Genomic DNA, 18,263 nt, shown 5'->3' with positions numbered 1-18,263 from the left:
CCCAGCAGCAACAAACAATTAATGCAATTTAATGTAATTATATTATAATAAAGTAAATAAGTGAGGAAACTTTTTTTCATTTTACTTTTATTAATAAAGATAAGAAAATCAAGAAACAGTTCATATTTACAGTAATGGCCTGCTGATCTTTAACATTCGGAATTAAACTTTCAGCAAAAAATTATGATAATGTAGTCATCATTGCTATATCAAGAGTAGCTACCATAATGTTACAAGATAATTTCATTAATATGAAAATAATACCAGAAAAATATAAACTAGGGACAGGGTATCACAAAGGAACTATATCACCAATCTATTGCACAGAAAACATGTTAAAATACTGACAAATTAAATGACAGTTACCAAACATAGTATATTCAAATATATATATATATTTTTAAATGACATCTAATTCTGTCTGACAGCAAGATCCTCATAAATATCTGTTGAGTCATTGTCATTTCCGTCTCCAAAGCTGCAGCAGTAAAATCCGCTTAGTTAGAATCCTTGTATGTCCAATGTGGTCATCTGATCCAATCTTGAGATGTCTGGTTTCAAACACCTGAGTAGAAGCACAAGATTAGGACGCGGTGTAAAGAGACAACATGTGCACCTCAGAGTCCCCTCATTTACCTTTGGTCTTGGCTTTGACAACAAACTGCTTGCTCTTCTTCTCCAGTGTGTTGGAGGCAGTGCAGGTGTAGGTCCCTGGGAGCAGTGAGGGGGAGGTGAGAGCCGCTTCATCCTCCATCCTCTCCTCATTGGGATTGGAGGATTGCCAGCTGTACACAGGTGTGGGGTTTCCTGTGGCCGTGCAGTTCAAGGTAATTTCAGCCCCCACTACAAGGTCCAAAACCTCGGGTTCGGGACTGAGGAACGTCGGGGGAACTACAGCAAACATCACAGGGGTTAGACGCACCATGGTCAATGTTTTTAACATATGAGAACTCTTTCAGATTAGCTTCATGACTTACAGTACACAGAGGCATTAAGAGGCTCCGAGGTCACAGTAGGAGGCGGTTGTGGTCCCTCTGGTCCGAGCTCCAGCTCCGCTACGCACCTGTACTGTGCTCCATTCTCGGCTTTGGTTGGTGTGACCATGAGGACGGAGGACACTTGGACAGGCGAGGAGGATGTGAGTTCGGTGAAGGAGTGGTTGTAAACCTCAGTCTGGCCCTTGTACCACCTCAGGGTGAGGTACTGGACCGGAGCGATGTTCTGAACTTCACAGAGCAGCTGGTACTCTTTCCCCTCCACCATGGGGCCGGTGTGGTTCACAGGCCGGATGGAGACGCTATCAGGGGTCTCTAAATGAATAATACACACGGTTCATGTCAAACAGGTTTGAGTCGTCCATTTCTACACTGTGTATCAAAACTAGGGATGCACCGACACTGATACGGATATCTGGCCGATACTGACTCAAATAGCTGGATCAGGTTTCGGTGACAATGGGGTCAATCTATTTAATTTAATTCTGCGTTTTTATACTGTATCACACAGTCTATTGGTTTTGTGTTGAGGGACACAAATTGTCAGATTTTTTCGTATCACTTGGACCTTTTTTTGGAACATTAGTACGTTAGAAAACAAAAGTTAGGTTTAAGCAACAAAAACAGTTACATTTAGAAAAAACGTCACAAATGTTAGATTTAGGCAACAAAACCACAACACTTTGGGACACAAGGGGACGATATGTGAAGTGAGCTAAAAAAAATACATTTGAAAAACTCAACAACAATGTGCCTCTCCAGAAACCATGACCTACTTTCTCAAGATAATCCACAAACTCCTGTTGTTTCAAGGCAACGTTATTTTTTTAATCGCGGTTGAACTATCCCTTTCAATTTTAACCAATTTGTTTTTGCATTAAAAAAAATTATACTTGAAATGTTAATTTTGAAGATTTTTTACCAAGTTGCAGGTGCACGATTTAATACTTTAATAATACTTAATACCAATTCTGTAAATGTATATTGTATTGATTTTGTATTTATTTGTTTTACAAAGTTCTGAAAGCAATTCTTGAGTCTGATGTCTCTCACATGAGAGAATGACCCCAGTCTCTTCCACACAGAGAGGCACACAGCTTATTATTATTATTATTGTATGGATCGGTACTCGGTATCCAGAGGTATGGGTCTAGATATCGGTATCGGGACTGAACAAGTCGGATCGGTGCATCCCTAAAGCTGGAGTTAACTCACTGTAGAGGACCAGGTTGAGTTTCTCCTCACACTGTCTGGGGGCCGTGAAAAACACCCCGTAACAGATGGGCTCCTCGATCCAGTCGATGAGGCTGTCCACCTTCCACTGGACCGACAGCTCCTGCTGAGTGTGAGCGGCGCTGATGGCCGATTCCCAGCCGAGGACACGAACCGGGCGAGCAGCTTCACAGCTGACTGACACCGGCTCCCCAAAGCCCACCACGACCCGGGAGGGCTTGAGGATCAGGGAGCAGCCTTCACCTGACACTGAAACACATGGCAGCAGTCATCATCATCATCATCATCATCATCATCCCCTTCCTTCTACTTGTGGCACTTTCATTTTTAGTACAAAAACAAGCTTTAGCTGTTATGTAACCCTGTTAACACACACACACAGAAATCATATCGGGAATTGGCTAAAATACACCTGTATATTATAATTCATTGATCAGTTGTTTCTATTTATTGCAACAAAATGTGTGGCCCATTTAATCTGGAAAGAATTAGACCTAATTTATAATTATATTTGTAGAATATAGTGAAGCCATGCAAACACAAACAGGCATATTTTATGCTGCAACGATCTACAACAGTGCTTTAAAGGACAAATAAACCAAAGCTTTTTCTTATTATTAAAGGTCCGGTTCAGTCGACTAAAGCTCAGTTTGCCTGCTACACCACATTTTTTCACAAGCCCCTCTCATAATCTGTCAACAAGTGAGAGAAACAAATAGATCTTACCGAAGTAAAACATGCAAAGCGTCAGGATCCATTTGAGAAAGTTGATTCCCATGTTATTTTCTGCACTGAGCCGTCGATGGAGGAGAGAGAGAGAGAGAGAGAATTCCAACTTGAACAAGCTTGGCAACTCTGCAGGGAACTATGTTGGAACAAAAGGGCCCCCTTCATCTCAGCTGACTTTGGGGGGAGGGGGAGGGGGAGGAGGGGGGGTGGTGTAAAGGGAGAGAGGGAAATTGAACAGGTGGCAGGCCTTTTGAAAAACACAGCTGATCCCTTTGCACTGCTCTGGTCTTCAGGAAATCAGGACGTAAGACTAATACATTCTCCATTTTCAGCATGCAAGCACATGTGGAATAATTGAGATGTCTTACCATTTATGCACACGGGAGGAGTTTGCATTCAGGGCCAGACGTCTCCTGAGGTTCAGGCAGCTAACCTTTGTGGTTAGGTTCAGGAACAGATCATGTTTTGGGTTAAACTAAATATTTTTCGGCAACTTCTCCCGTGTGCAGAATTCAAAGCAAGTTCAAATCAAACTACCTCTGAAGCCCAAACGTTCCCTTGTCCTCTACACCGAAAGACTCATGTAAATATAAATCTGGTCTTCGTTAGTGTGACCGTGTTATGCTTTAAACCATCTGCTATCATCTGTGTGGTTCTGCTTGCATGCTCGTCTCCTGTTGCTCCTGAACTCTTTGTGGAGTCCCAGCAGGCGGGAGTGTTGGTGCAGCATGTAGCTTGTAAGTCTCACACTGTGACCAGAATGCTACACAGCGTAACCGCTCTGACCGCAACTGCAGAGCAAGAGAGCAAGGAATCGGATGCTTCAATTATTCATGGGATTCATGGAGAGCACAGCTCAATGTACTGATTCATGCTCGAATATGATGCTGTCTCTTCAACAAAACATATGTTCAGCTCTATAATAAAACTTATTTAACTCCATGACACATTGAGCAACATCCACTCTGCCAGGTTGTTATGGCAACACAGTCTGAGCATACACAAACAGAGCTTCAGTGAGAATGAACATAAAGAACATGGCTTCATATGGGCAGGAAGCAAATGCTCTCCTTTACAGTCACTTTGTGCAGGACTAATTAGTATGGCAGCCTCAGCACGGTATAATGTAAGGCAGGTTGAAAGAGGGAGAGAGAGGGAGGGAGAGAAAGGGGGAGGGAGGGAGAGAGAGAGAGGGGGAGGGAGAGAGAGAGAGGGAGAGAGAGGGGGGAGAGAGAGAGAGAGGGAGGGGAGAGAGAGAGAGAGGGGGGGAGTGAGAGGGAGAGAGAGAGAGGGAGTGAGAGGGAGGGAGGGAGAGAGAGGGAGGGAGAGAGAGAGAGAGGGAGGGAGAGAGAGAGAGGGAGTGAGAGGGAGAGATTAATGAAAGACGCTGGTTTGAGCGCCTCGATCAGTATTCTGTTGAAGGATGATCACTGACAGAGAAGTTGACACAAGCTGCTCATGCAGAACAGACATTAACACTTTAACCTTCTCTTTAAAACACTTTCTCTCGTTCTAACTTTACTTCCTCAATTAAGGGGAGGAACATGAAGTGAGCAAAACATTTAGATATCACCATAAAACTTCACCATGTTGATTATTGACATTAACAAAAAATCCTGTTTCATTTTGTTGATGTATTAGAGGCAAAGGGTTTTACTGGGGGGATTTTAGATATCTATTTTTATCACTCCATAAATCATACAATACAATCAACCATAAAATAAAAATCTATTTTCTCCATGTTTTAGAAATAAAATGTTTTCTAAATCAGGCTATGAATGCTATCTGAACAAACCGCTGAGTAAAAACCTTCAGACTATAGAGAGGAATGAACGGAGGTTTGGTGAATGTAAGAGCTGAAGTGGAGATGTCTGCTCAGTCTGATAACAAAAAGTAATTTAGAGAAAATATATATATATTGTAAAGTTCCATACATTTTAAAGATACTGTGGATAAGGTAACTTCTACAGTCTATTACTGACATTAAGACAATTATTTTTTGTTTTACAAGTTTTCTGAGACGTTAGTTTTAAATATGCTAATGAGGCATCTAATGGTAACTTTGGGTGAATTTAGGAGAAATCTGCAGACGCAAATAGACAAAGAAATAAACACCATAATGTGTATTTTGGATGTTATCTTTCTACTAGTCTGAAGACATGTGATGGAAGCCAAATAGGTAAAAATCTCAAGAGTGATCAGTGCATGAAAAACAATGTTTTTATAGTGTCTCCACTTAATTCATCTTTCACAAGAACAAAGGTTTACAAATGGAAGTCAGCATTGTGCACGTTCTTTTACTGGTACATCAGACAGACTTTACGTCCAACAGACTTTAGTGGCTCACATTCAGGTCATCGTCAATAAGACCAAACTCATATGAAATTGTAGGCACATCAGAGAATTGGCATGGTCAGGCTTTTCAGTGCAAAAAACAAATTCAACATTCCTGAGCTGTACCATCGCATATTAAAAAAATAATAATTTGGTAAAATGTTTACAGAACATGAATGTATTCATACAATAATAGAAACTAGCAGTATCAACATTGTACCCCATTGCAGTGTTCAAAGCACTCTCAAGTAATTAACTGTATCGTAGTGTCTGGAAAGTATGTGGAGAGAAACTGAATCAAAAATATTCCTGAGTGGATTAAACACAATTTGAGGTTCACCTTAAAAGGTGGTCGTTTGTGGCTTTGCAGAATGAATGAAAATGACAACATTAGAATTCCAGCAACAAAGCAGCCATGTCTGTCACCAGCAATCATCAGACAGTCTTACAAGTAATAAAAATAGAGTTGTTTCAGAGCGCAGCTACTGACTGACCAAAGGCACACAAAGCATTCACTTTTTGGCCACTTGGGGGCAGCAGAACGGACAAACCCACTGGGCCTGACCTATTATGGCTTTAAATCCAATACGTATTCTGCTTTCAGCTTTGTTTTAGTCTATACAGTCCTTAGAAAAATATTAGTGTTCACATGTTCAAAAGTACATCCCCATCTCGTCCCTTTGGTAGCAGTGAGTTTATCAGAACTGATAGACTGAACTATACAGAAGGCCATAAACCCAAAGCATGGAGCTAAAATAAGTCCTCTTTGCAGCTGTTGATGCTCTCCAGTTCAACGGTGATTAGATTCAGTCAGTGCGTCTGCATGCACCGAAGTAACCGGCTTACAGTCAGCTTGTTACACGAGGACATGCAGGACTCGGCGTCGCTGTGACAGCAGAGCGGTGGGATGAGAGGAGAGGTAACAACATGGACCGATGACAGCCCCGTTTCCTAAATGTTACGTTCCCATACAACCAAACTGCATTGTGAATTACGCTTCAAGGAAAATGGGTTTTTGTTGTGGATTACGTTTGCTTTTGACGGATCACAAATAAGTTTAAAATTGGAAATAAGTCGGTGTGGTTTGTGTCATAAGACTTGGGCTATTTGTGTCGCATATGAACCAAGAACTTTTGCTGTGTTTTATTTCATTTTCATTTTAAGCCAAACCATGATGCTTTTTACTAAACTTAAGCAAGTAGTTTTGTATTGTTTTCTGCTTTGTTTCAATTCACGTTAACTACATGTTTTAAACTGTTTTAAACTGTTTTAAACTGTTTTAAACTGCGAACGGGAGAAAATACGTCTCCATCAAAAACGTAATTGAGATTGCAATTTAGTTTTACAGGAACCAGGTTGACTGATGTATATATAGAAAATAATTCCATCCAAAGTCAGACTGAAACTGAAAGTAACACAACGTAGCTTCTTGAGCTGTGAATATGCAAGTCTACTACACTTCCAAAATAAGATGAGGGGTTGGGGAGTAATCCGATTACTGACCTGCTGCACGTGGAAGCATTTACACAGTGCTTGTTCTCCGATCGACTGCATAACCCGATTTCTTGAGTGAATGTAAATGTACCGTTTGTTAACATAACATGATTAGTTAAACTGATGGGATTATGCAACAGCGACCAAACATGAGCAGCAGTCCAGCAATCGAGCATGCAGAACAGATCACGCCTCCAGGCTTTTAAAAAGACATGATTCTCATATGTTCATCAAAGCACCAAAATAAAACATTACAACATGCTAAAGCCATGCAAAATTGAATTAAAAAAAAGTCAAACTCATATGGGTCCCGATGAGGTGGGCCGTCCTTAGAGATAGCTGCCTTTGCCTAAAGAAAAGGTGCCTTCGGGTGTCACCAAAAAAAGACCGGCAATGACGATCACGACTCCCAGGAACACAAATCCTCCAACCAAGGCTGCAAAGGTTGTGCGATTCCCTGCGGGAGATGGGAGAGTTTTTGTTACATCCTCTCCTTCTTTCTCTCAGCTCAGCTGTTCAGACCTTGAAACAGAAGAGTTTTGCGGTTTGTGATAAACCACACATGCCAAAACAACGATTAAAACTAAGAACACAGCCATTAAAATCCCAGCAGTGGTTCCAGGGTGACTACCTGATGGAAAATAGAATGAAGGAATTATAGAATAATCAACACGGCGAGACATTAATGGAGCAGAACAAGATGAGGAGGACTTTTACAATATCTTACTTGTAGCTTCGGTGACAGTGAAATATTTGGCCTTGGAGCCCTGGCTGTTAGACGCTGTGCACCGATAGGTGCCTGGAAGCTGAATGGACGGGGCCAAAGAGGATTGGTTCTCATTTTGATTGGTCTGTTGTATGGAGTGTGGGAACTGCCAGCTGTAAACCGGCGTTGGTTTTCCTGCAGCAGCGCAATCTAAAGTGAATTTACCGCCAGCAGGGAGCTCCAGCGTCACATTTTCGGGCTCCATGAAGGTCGGCGAGTCTGAGGAAATGAGAAAAATACAATAAAAAACAAAGAATAATTCAAACGCAATCAGAGAAAGGCAAAACACACCCAATGTCCTCTACCAACTGTGATGGTAAACTCAAGATGCCATTTAAAACGTACACAGCACAATCACGTCACGTGACTCCGACTTGATCGTGGTCAGATTTGGTACTGGTCCCCAGAAGTCCAGCTGTGCTTCACACCAGATTTGAGTTCCATCATCGCCCCTTTGGGCCGTCAGGTCGAAGACAGACGTGACGTTGACTGGAGATGTACTGGAGCCGTTAAACCTCTCCGTGTAGGAGATGGTATCTCCTTTGTGCCAGTGCACAGAGAGGTTGCTTACTGGTGCCACATTAACAATATCACACTGTATGCTGTACTGGTTGCCCTCTACCAGGGGGCCCTCTAGACTTGGCTGAGAGATGGACACCCTGTCCGGCGTTTCTGCACAAAAAAAACAAAATAAAATCCAACATCAGAAGTATCGACTGATCCAAATCTACCAGGAGTCTGCTCGGCCACGTCAAGGTAAAGGATACTTACTGTAAACGGTGACTGAAAGCTTTTCTAAACACTGACCATCAACGACACGATTAATGTAGCAGATGGGTCCGATGTTCCAGTCTCTCGCAGACTCTATCGTTATGTTAACATAAGAGAGGCCTTCAGTCTTTGTGCTGCCGTACATAGTCTCCAAGCCCATCGACTCGATCTGGTCAGATGATGAGCTGCAGTTGACCGAGAAGGAGTCTCCAAATCTCACCACAACGCTCGGGGGGCTCATCTGGACGGGACAGGACGAGCTCACGGGCTGCCCTGGAGGTACACACAGCGGATCACAGCTTACAGCACAAGAAGCTTTCAGCAAAACACAGTTTTAAACGTCATTGTTGGATTGGATGGGACACTTTGACTGGTTTACAGAGTGTTCACCAGTTAAAACAGCAGTTCAATGATTACACATATTGATAGAAAATAGAAAACTAAGGCTAAATGCACGTTTTTCTTAACTGGAAAACAATCTGTGGGACCTTGCTCTTCCTTGAGCAATCATATATGTTCTGGTTTACTACAAATCCCATGTGTTGTGTGCTGCTGCTGCTCTCTTGTGCAAGAATGGGATTTGGGATATTGACTTGCAAATGAGTTCATATTGATCCCCGCCAGTGAGAAAAGCAAACCGAAAGCATAACCATCAGGTTTGAGCAACATGTAGGGACAAAGGGCGTCGACGCTGTAACGTTCAGACTGTTGACACTCATTAGATGCGACTTCACTTGTAACGTTAATGAATTAACAAAGCGAATAGTTACCTGCACACGCTATAACGCCGCTCAATATGAAGAACCACCTCATGATTTGGACGGTGCGTTAACCACAAAACACCTTTGCGACTTTAAATGGTCCCGGTGACCAACTCCTCTGCAGCTGCAGTACTTTTCCTTTCACCTGGAGGAAAGTCCCGACAGAAACGCGATCCCTGTGAGGCGTTCACGTGCTCCCCTTAAACTCGTTCCCACAATCCCCACGCCTAGAAAGTCACACCCAGTAACTGGAATATCAACTCCTCTCTTTACTGAATAGAAAGAAGTGTTGTAGTATTTTCTGTGATTGCCATATGTCCGAGGGCACCGGAAGGCAGCATACATACAGTCCAGCAGCTCATACAACCTGCTGGTTGTGGTTGACAGCACCCTCTCGAGGAGCAGGACGATCACAACACAAGGAGTCGGGCGGGTTTCTCTTGTGTGGTACCAAATTGCCAAACAGGCCCATTGATTTAGGATTTGTCTCTGAAAGATCAAACCTGTCTGCTGGATGGGAATCAGAATGTTTGCCTTGATGTTTTTGGTGCATACAATAAACAAGATGTACTAGGAGGAAACAAAAATACAGGCAAACTACTGCAAAAGTCAACTTAAATAGAAAAATTCTCTCAAGAAAGAAATCTAAATTCTGTGCTCTGATGTGGATTTACCAGGCAAGAAGTTTATTAGCAGCGCATTATTATAGTCTTGTGTTTCGGATCGAACATTTATTCACATCAGACATGTTCAGGCCTGCTGTAAGGTAAAAACAACAACAAAGCAATCAGTTTGAAAAGCCACGATTTTTAATACTAAAATACAGTTTTACATCAGTCTCAAATATTTACAGCTGTATTCACAAATGTGTTACAATGTCTTCATGTCCCCAACATTCTAGACAGGCCTCAAACTCCCCCTAAACAACCTGTCTGCATTCCATTTAACACTAAGTTGTTCCATCTTTCTCGTTTCTCATAAATAAATAAGGATTTGCATTTACATTAAATGTCCTCCTGAATATGCAGTTCTGATAGGCCTTCATACAAAAACATACAACTGTGGGACAAGACCATTTGTCCCATAAGGCCGGAGCAACAAACCCAGAAAGAAGTGCAAAGAATAGTGAAGGGCTCCATGAAAAGTATGCACGAGTCACAGTGTCCACAGACTGAGCAGAGTCCATGTCACACCTTCGGAGAGGCCAGACGTGGTGCACTTCCTGTTAGTGCGACTGTTAAAACAGAGCAGTTTCTCAAATCATGTTCGCTGTGTAAAAATAAGAACATACAGAGATCTACGTTTGAGAGAATATTAAGGGGGCATAATAAAACCTCAAGCATTGGTGAATGAATGAAAACATTCATATTGAATAGAGAGCTGCAGGGATGACGTGTAGGCCAACAGGAAGTTAGCGTCACACTGAAATGTTTCCATTCCACTTCCATTATTGCAGAAAAATGTAATCTGTGGCAAACAAACTTTTATGATCCTTTTATGGTTTGTTCAGTAAGATAATCTTCACATGAACACCACTTTCGTCATTTTTGAAGCGTGACTGCAATCATCAGAAGCAAAAAGCTAACGTCATAACGCTATAAGCTAACAACACCACGGTCACATGACTTCACGTCGTCACCACCACGAAGCTAAAGGATGACTCGTGTTCCAGTGATGACGATTAGTAGTCTCATTTACTTCAGCTACTTGTTAGCAAACAACCTTTTTTATGACTTGTAAAAGCTTCAAAATTCTTCGAGATGAGAGAACCGGAAGAGCAAAAATGCTGACTCGTTTTAGGACTCAAACCTGCAGCGCTCTATTATCTTTGTGCTCATGAAAATATATCAAAACCGTTTCTCTGGCCTTTCAGAGCCAAAGTTTAAGTTCCTGCTCCTCGTCTTTCTGTCCAGTGAAAACAGGTCAAATATAACATGGTACATCTCAAGCCAAGGTTGCTCATTCCTATAATAAGATTATTCCATGAAAAGGTAAAAATACTGTTTCATGTGTGATGTCAGAGTGGTCGGGCTTTGTGGTTTGTGGTGGCAGAGAGATGCAGCTCATTCAGAGTGGTCAGCGATCCATCCCGGGCTCTCCTCAGATGTCCTGCTAAGACAGTTTGGTCATAGGAAACTGCATGTCCCAGCCGTTGTGGGCTACGTTGCTACTGGGGGCCTCCAGTTTGGGGTTCTTAAGGCTGTAACGGCGCATCTTGGTGTTCTTGTAGTAGATTGAGTAGATGAAGAGGAAGACGACGGAGATGGCGACTACTGTGACAGCCACGAATCCAGCTATGAGGGGAAGGTAGTCCTCTGTGGAGAAATCAACACGGGCAGCATGTTAATGTTTAAGAATGTTTAAGAATGTCAAAATAAACTGTGTCATGCTTCATTAGATTTATGTGAACTTTCAGTCCTAAAATTCAGTTTTTTAGATTTTCTACTGCAGCATCGATGAAGATGAACTTTACTTTTTGGATGCAGAAAAAAAAGAAAATCATTAAAAAGCTTTCTAATTATTTTAACATATGACTTATGATCAGACAGTCAGTTGAAGGCTACTTGTATTTGTATAATAAAAACACGGAATCCCCTCTTATTATAACATCTGACAACAGAAAACAAGTCCCCGTATAAAAAGAAGCTTTTTCAACAAAACTTACCTAAACCTCCAACCATTCCAGCGGCCTGTTTGTTTCTGTCTTTGTACGCAAACCGCTCAAAGAAATCACGCAGCGGCAGCGCCGTCATGAAATAAATTGATATTGCTGGATAGAATCCTCCTCGCAGCAGTTTGTCTCCGCTTCTTAAAGGAATACTTCCCCCGTAAAACGACCATTTGAACATCAATTACTAACCCCATGTTACCTTGAAGAAAATTTTGTTTTTCTCACAGAATCAAAAAACAAAAAAGTCTTAATGAATTGAAGTAACTGGGGGCCGAGTTTAACAAACGCAAAGTTAAATAAAAGCACACGCTTCTTTGCTAAAAACAGGCTAAAACCTGCAGACATGCTCCTGTCTGCTACTCGTCCGTGCAAGTCCAAAGTGTTTGAGATAGTGAGGTTTAAGTAGAGACGCACGTGTTTGTGAAGTAGTGAGCATACAACGAGATAAATGGCACCTGGGTTGTTATGCGTAAGTTGTGTGTGAGTTTGTATGTTTTGATGTAGTTTTGCCGTTTTTTGCCGCAGCCCCCATTTATTTACAATTCATCAAGACTTTTCTCACATTTTTGATTCTTCGTACAACGTGGAGGCAGGTTTTCTTCAGGAATTAAAAGGTAACACGAGGTGAGTATTTAATATACAAATAGTCATTCCTTGGGTAAAGTATTCCCTTTCTACTTATGATTAGATATATTTAGGCTGCCCAGAGCACAGTTAATTCCTTATAGCGTTTGTATAAAGGCGAGCAGAGCAGAGTGTATATTTCCTGGCTTCAACAAAGCAAGTCATCTGTTTTCACCACTGGGGCACTTTGTATATTTAGAAAAGAGTTCTATTTGACATTTTTGCAGGAAGACGTGTCTATTTTCTTCTAAAAAGGACACAAAGCCGTTTAGATTGAGTGTTGTTACCTTTTAAAATCACGTTGACCTCGTGGTAGATGGAATCAACCTCATTGGTGGCGTTGCAGCTGTAGACGCCGGGCTCGGACACGGTGAGCGTGTCTCCGGACACGTTGGGAACTTTGTCTAAGCTGTAGAGCCACTGGATCTTTGGAGGCGGGTTACCGTCGGCTTCACAGACCAGCTCCTCAGGATAACCTCTGAACACGGGGATCGCCTTTGGAAGCTTTGTGGTATTAATGACGGGCTTATCTGTTGAGATATAAAGCAGTGTAAGCACTAGTTTTACAATGTCCCACTGTCAGGACAACAACAAGCTCTTTCTTATTACTGCAGTAGTGCTGTCTACACGATATAAGTGTGATCTCACAGTAGACGGTGACGTTGAGAGGACTGGACATCATCTTCGGAGGAGGCTGCGGTCCCGCAGGTCCGAGATCCAACTGAGCCTCACATCTGAACTCTACGCCGGTGTCGTTTCTGTTCAGAGTGACGCTGATGGTGGACGACACGTTCAGCGCAGAGCGGACGACACTCAGGTCACACTTTGTGTCGTTCTCAGGCAGGCAGCCGGTCACTCGCAGGGGGCCTGATGGACAAATTCACATTTTGGAGTTTTTGGTGTTACATTTTACTGGTTTAATGAGCAATAGCAGACCAAAAAAAGGAAATCAAGCATCATTAGGATAACAATTAACATTAACTTCAAATGTTAATCTACAGTTTATCATCTCAATGAATGAAAAGTCCCAATGTGTCTTCCACAATTGTTCCTTTTATCGGATGCTGGATATTTATTACATGTCTGTTGGTGCTGTATCGCTTTGAGCACCGGTAGATCTCACAGAAAAGGTAGACCTGGTGTTAAGAAAGACCCCTCACCTTTGCTAAGTGGCTCGAAGGTTTCATTCCCTCGGTACCAACGCACAGCGACGCTTCCTGCAGGAGCAACGCTGGTAACGTCACACCGCAGCTGGAACTCTCTCTCCTCCACCACTGAGCTCAAGTTATCCACAGGACGGATGGAGACCCTGTCTGGTGTTTCTGAAGAGATGGGGGGGGGGGGGGGGAATAAATAATCAGTATAGTTCCAACATCTGAGAAACACTTGATGACAGTGCGAGTACAAACGTTAGAAACACATACTGTAGAGGGTGTAGTTTAAATGTTTCTGGCATGTTCCTTTGACTTCAAACGTCGCAGTGCAAACAGGCTTCAGGTCCCAGTCTTCAGAGGCATAACTAGACCAAGTTGTGCTGTTAGTTCTGGCGCCCTGCCAGTATATGTCACGGAGATGTGTGGAGGCACTGGGTGTTGGCGTGCATGTCGCATTCTGCAGGCTTCTGGCCTTGTATGGCAGCACCATCCTGTCTGGAGTTATCTCGATGGGGCATTCTGGGCTGGCACCTGTGGAGCGGAGAGAGAGAGGGGGCACGAGAAATGTTATTCTCCGGTCAACGTCTACACACGTCCGTTATCTTGACACAACATTTTCCTCTCATCCAAATGGCGAACAAAAGCCGTGTCTAAGGAGGAAACAGGAAAAGCCTCAGGAAGGATACACCCCCTCCCTTAAGGAAAGTCTGCACTTGCAGCCCACCATTCTTTGTGCTGGACTTTAACTGTAACGTCAATACCTCAGTTGAATGCGTCACATTCCACCAAGCCCATTCCCAGCTAACAGTAACCACAACTCAAAAAAGATAGGCGACTGTTTTATCAGAAAACTGTAATACACTCAGGATGTGAGGAGGTATTAATGATGGGCTTAGCTGTTAGATAAACACAACGCTCATCAATAATCAGACCACCAAAGTACTATTTCCCATTAGCATTCACACACTAACAGTTGTGTCCATTCAAAGCACATGCAGCTCACACAACACACTCTTAACTTCCTCCTAACTTCATTAAACTTTACTGTGTTGCTTTAAATTGCCTCCCCATCATCACTCAGCACGCTACATAAACCTTAAAGGTCTATGAGCCCAAACGAGCCATTTCAGTCTCACACAAAAGAAAACATGAGGTCCAGCCTCTCAACTCACTCGGTGCTGTCCCGTTACACAGCGACAGCAGCTGTACAGTCAAAAGGACAGAAAGCAGACGAAGAGAGTTCAAAACATCCATTGAAGTCGCGTTAAAGTTTGTCCGACGACAGCTGTCGACCTTCTTCTGTTACACCGAGCGCCTCTGAGGTTTCTCCTGCTTCCTTCCTCCCCTCGGCTACATGGGACTTGTTGACTTTTTGGGAGAAAGCTAAAGCTAAAGCTACGGCTGCACCACAGAACAGCTCCCAGCGAGTCTCCACTACATCACCGGGGAGGAAACGGCCCTCCCCCGACACACACACACACACACACACACACACACACGCACACGCGCACACAACGTTACCGCCAGCACTCACACCCTCTGTGCCTATAAATGTCGCTATCGTTGGGCCAGTTGGACTCAAGTCAGACGTCAGGCCGGGGATCGTTATATGAAGCCAATTTACCAAATAAACCTGAATAGACCGTATATAAGAAGGGTTTTAACCTAAGATAACTATTTATTTAATTTATCTAAAAGAACCATTGTGTCTAGAAAGAGCATCTATATCAATTTGTGATGTGAGTCTATTGAAATTATGCAAAGTACTTACATAAATCAATTTAAGAACATGTATAAAGTTTGTTTTTGAGAGGTACAGGGATGAGGAATGGGGCCTTGTCTCTCTGGGGACTGTTGTTGATATTGTTATTGTTTTGCTATTACTTGTTACAACAAAATAGACAGACAGTAGGTGGCATATCGGGGCCAGAGTCCCCATCATATTATTACAGGATCCCCTTGTCAAGTGAGTTTAGGTGTCTTGGTGGAAAATTAAAATTTGGTAAAGTTTCATTGGAGACTTTGGTTTGAAGAAAAACATCCCTGAAGGTGAAATCTACTATCGTTGTCAGAGAAGACTTCGGCAGCACTTAACAGTCTTATTAAATGCTTTATTCCATGTCCTGTATCGGTGCGCCATTGAGTTCTTGAAGGGGAGTTCATTTTCCTTTTCCTATAAAGTTTGGTCATGCCTATTCAACAGCATACTTTTTATCATAAAGGTAATAAGAGTGAGTATTAGAAGTCAGGTCATTTTAAAATCACATCATACATACTCTTTCAACAACAATCCACAGCACTGCATCCCCCAGTTGGACTGTAGTGAGCAGACACACGAGCTCTTTAAATTAGTGCCGCTGATCACATTATATTGACCCTACCTTTCACTGTGACTCTGGCTGTTTCAGAGACATTTCCTCTGTCGTTCGAGGCGTGACACGTGTAGGAGCCCGTGTTGTATGCAGTGGCATTGTGGATTTGCAGACGGGACACTCCATCTTCATTTTGCACCACCACATTGGTGGTCTGGTAATAATCCCATGAATATTGTGGTCGTGGGTTGCCCGTCGAGGAGCACTTCAGCCACACGGTAGAACCAACGTCAACTTCAGAGTCCTCGAGCTCAACTATCTGTGACGGTGGGTCTGGAGACAGCAATGAAAACACGTCAGAGAAAAAGCAGATGACTCGTGCTGATAGTAGATATTTAGGATTAAAATAACCCACATATGACATTGATATCCAGGGTGTGGTTGACACTTGACAGAGTGCTTGAAGCGTTGATCCAGTACTGCCCTGTGTCGTCTCTTGTTAGGTTCTCTCGAAGTTCCACCTCCTCGCCATCTTTGTACCAGGTGACCTCAGGTTTCGGAAAGCCCTTCACAACGCAGGAGAGGTTGTGAGGAGCGTCCTCCACTGCTGTGTGAGTGTCTGGACACTTTACCTCTGGTCCATCTGAGAGCAAAAACACAAAACACTACTTTAGACTTACACTGGAGCAGCAATACATACCAATACATACACCTTTTCATGATACTTTATATTCTTTATATATATTATAATAATAGGTACAGTGTGTAGGTACATACATGAAATTTGAGCTCTGCTTTTAGCTCATAAGCATTCATTTTATTTTGTAGTGTTGCATGAAGATCTGAACACTTCTTGCACAATGCATCTGCTGTAGCATCCTAATATAATAGCCACATTCTGTTTGTACATCAAGGTATTTGCAAATACAAATACTACAAAAAAAGAGTACAGAACAAATCCTGGCGATATGACAACAATGTTATGAACCTGTGTAAATTATCCTCATGCTCTTGTTTGTGCTGATGACACTCACACAATACATGAACCGACAGCTCCTTCCGGATGATGGTGGCGCCCTCATCATTAATGGTGTACCGGCCGGCATCGCTCCTGCTCAGAGGGACGGCTGGGTCGGTGGGCCGGCTGGCTTTCAGCCAGCTGACTTTGGGGCTGGGATGTCCTGTCACATGGCATCCGCTCTCCAATGTTTCTCCTTCCCGTAACTCCAGTATGTCCAATGAAAGACATTGCACATCTGGTCCAACTAAACAGAAGCAAACACAGCAGCAATTCATACAACTATTGTATTTTTTTATTAAGCAGATGAAAAGAAGCTGTGACATAAATCAGGCGATAGAACCGACTGAAATATGTTGGTGTTTTGTCCTCTTAGACGAGTATGAAAGATAATTTACTGCTGGTTTTGTCCGACCAACCGTCTGACACCAAAATAAATTCTGTTTATTTATAGTATATTATTATATAGTTTAGAAATAGTATATTTACAAACTGAAACTGTCAAATGTTTGTCACTACGTTTTGACAAATTACTTACACGATTATCAAAATAGTTTGATTGACTAATCGCGTAATCTTCATTTTATGTTATTCATTCTATTTCATCTTATCTTTTATCAAGTGTGTTTAATTTCTATCTTATGTTTCATAATTATGTAATTCTGTCAGTAGTAGTAGTAGTATTTGTATTATTATTGCTATTAATACGAATAATCATTAAATAAGCATTGCAGCTCCAGTGAAAAACAGCATAGAAAAATGTAAAATTCAAACTGACCATTTTAGGTACATTTCAGACTGGTGAGTACACGCATGATATACTCACAGTGAACTGTAATTTGAAAGTCTTGTGAAGATGCGTTAAGTTGAGGTCCTTCTGGCATCAGGTCCAGATGTGCCTCGCATTTGAACGTGACTCCGTTGTCTTGTCTGGTCGGTGTGACGCTCCATGAAGATGAGTGATTCACTGGTTTCTTACTGGGATTGTCAAAAGTGTCTTCAAAGACCATTGCATCTCCCTTGTACCACAGCACAGAGAGATTTTGAACAGGTGCTATATCGTGGATGGCACAGGTGAAGTTATATGTCTCTCCTTCATTCATCACACCACCTGCACCGCCGCTGGAGCGGATACTGATGGTTTCTGGGAATGCTGGAGAAAAAAGAGGAGGCCATCAGACACAGTCGCATCATTCTGATCCTCTGCAAAATAAGCAGGACTTACTGTAAAGTACAACTGTTAGGTCCTGGGAACACTGTTCAAAATGGCTGCCCGGTGATGGGTTGATGAAGCATAAGGGAGAGGTAGTCCAGTCAGTGAGGCTCGCCACGGTCCAGACCAGATGGTTGACCTGCTTTACACCCATGCCTCCTTCTGAAGCCTCCCAGCCCATTCCATCA

The 18,263-nt window shown here is 42.6% G+C and overlaps 1 protein-coding gene across 1 annotated transcript; it reads right to left on the bottom strand.

The window, feature by feature from the left end:
• Positions 1–61: 61 nt before the first annotated feature.
• Positions 62–14,984, bottom strand: LOC142945305 (vascular cell adhesion protein 1-like). The gene is made up of 16 exons (XM_076086720.1): positions 14,705–14,984; positions 13,803–14,063; positions 13,539–13,700; positions 13,027–13,245; positions 12,666–12,908; positions 11,197–11,398; positions 10,277–10,317; positions 8,323–8,595; positions 7,897–8,223; positions 7,513–7,770; positions 7,163–7,242; positions 2,955–3,093; positions 2,211–2,477; positions 978–1,310; positions 637–891; positions 62–565 (listed from the first exon to the last, which is right to left on the bottom strand). Exons 1-16 carry the CDS (start codon positions 14,784–14,786, stop codon positions 558–560), a joined length of 3,150 nt encoding a protein of 1,049 aa, XP_075942835.1. The 5' UTR covers positions 14,787–14,984; the 3' UTR covers positions 62–557.
• Between the last annotated feature and the right edge of the window lie 3,279 nt (positions 14,985–18,263).

This window comes from Anarhichas minor, unplaced genomic scaffold (assembly GCF_050575085.1).
Source record: "Anarhichas minor isolate MPS153535 unplaced genomic scaffold, ASM5057508v1 ptg000007l, whole genome shotgun sequence".
NCBI lineage: Eukaryota > Metazoa > Chordata > Actinopteri > Perciformes > Anarhichadidae > Anarhichas > Anarhichas minor.
The sequence above is the reverse complement of the archived record's forward strand: the minus strand, read 5'-3'. Positions and strand labels throughout refer to the sequence as shown.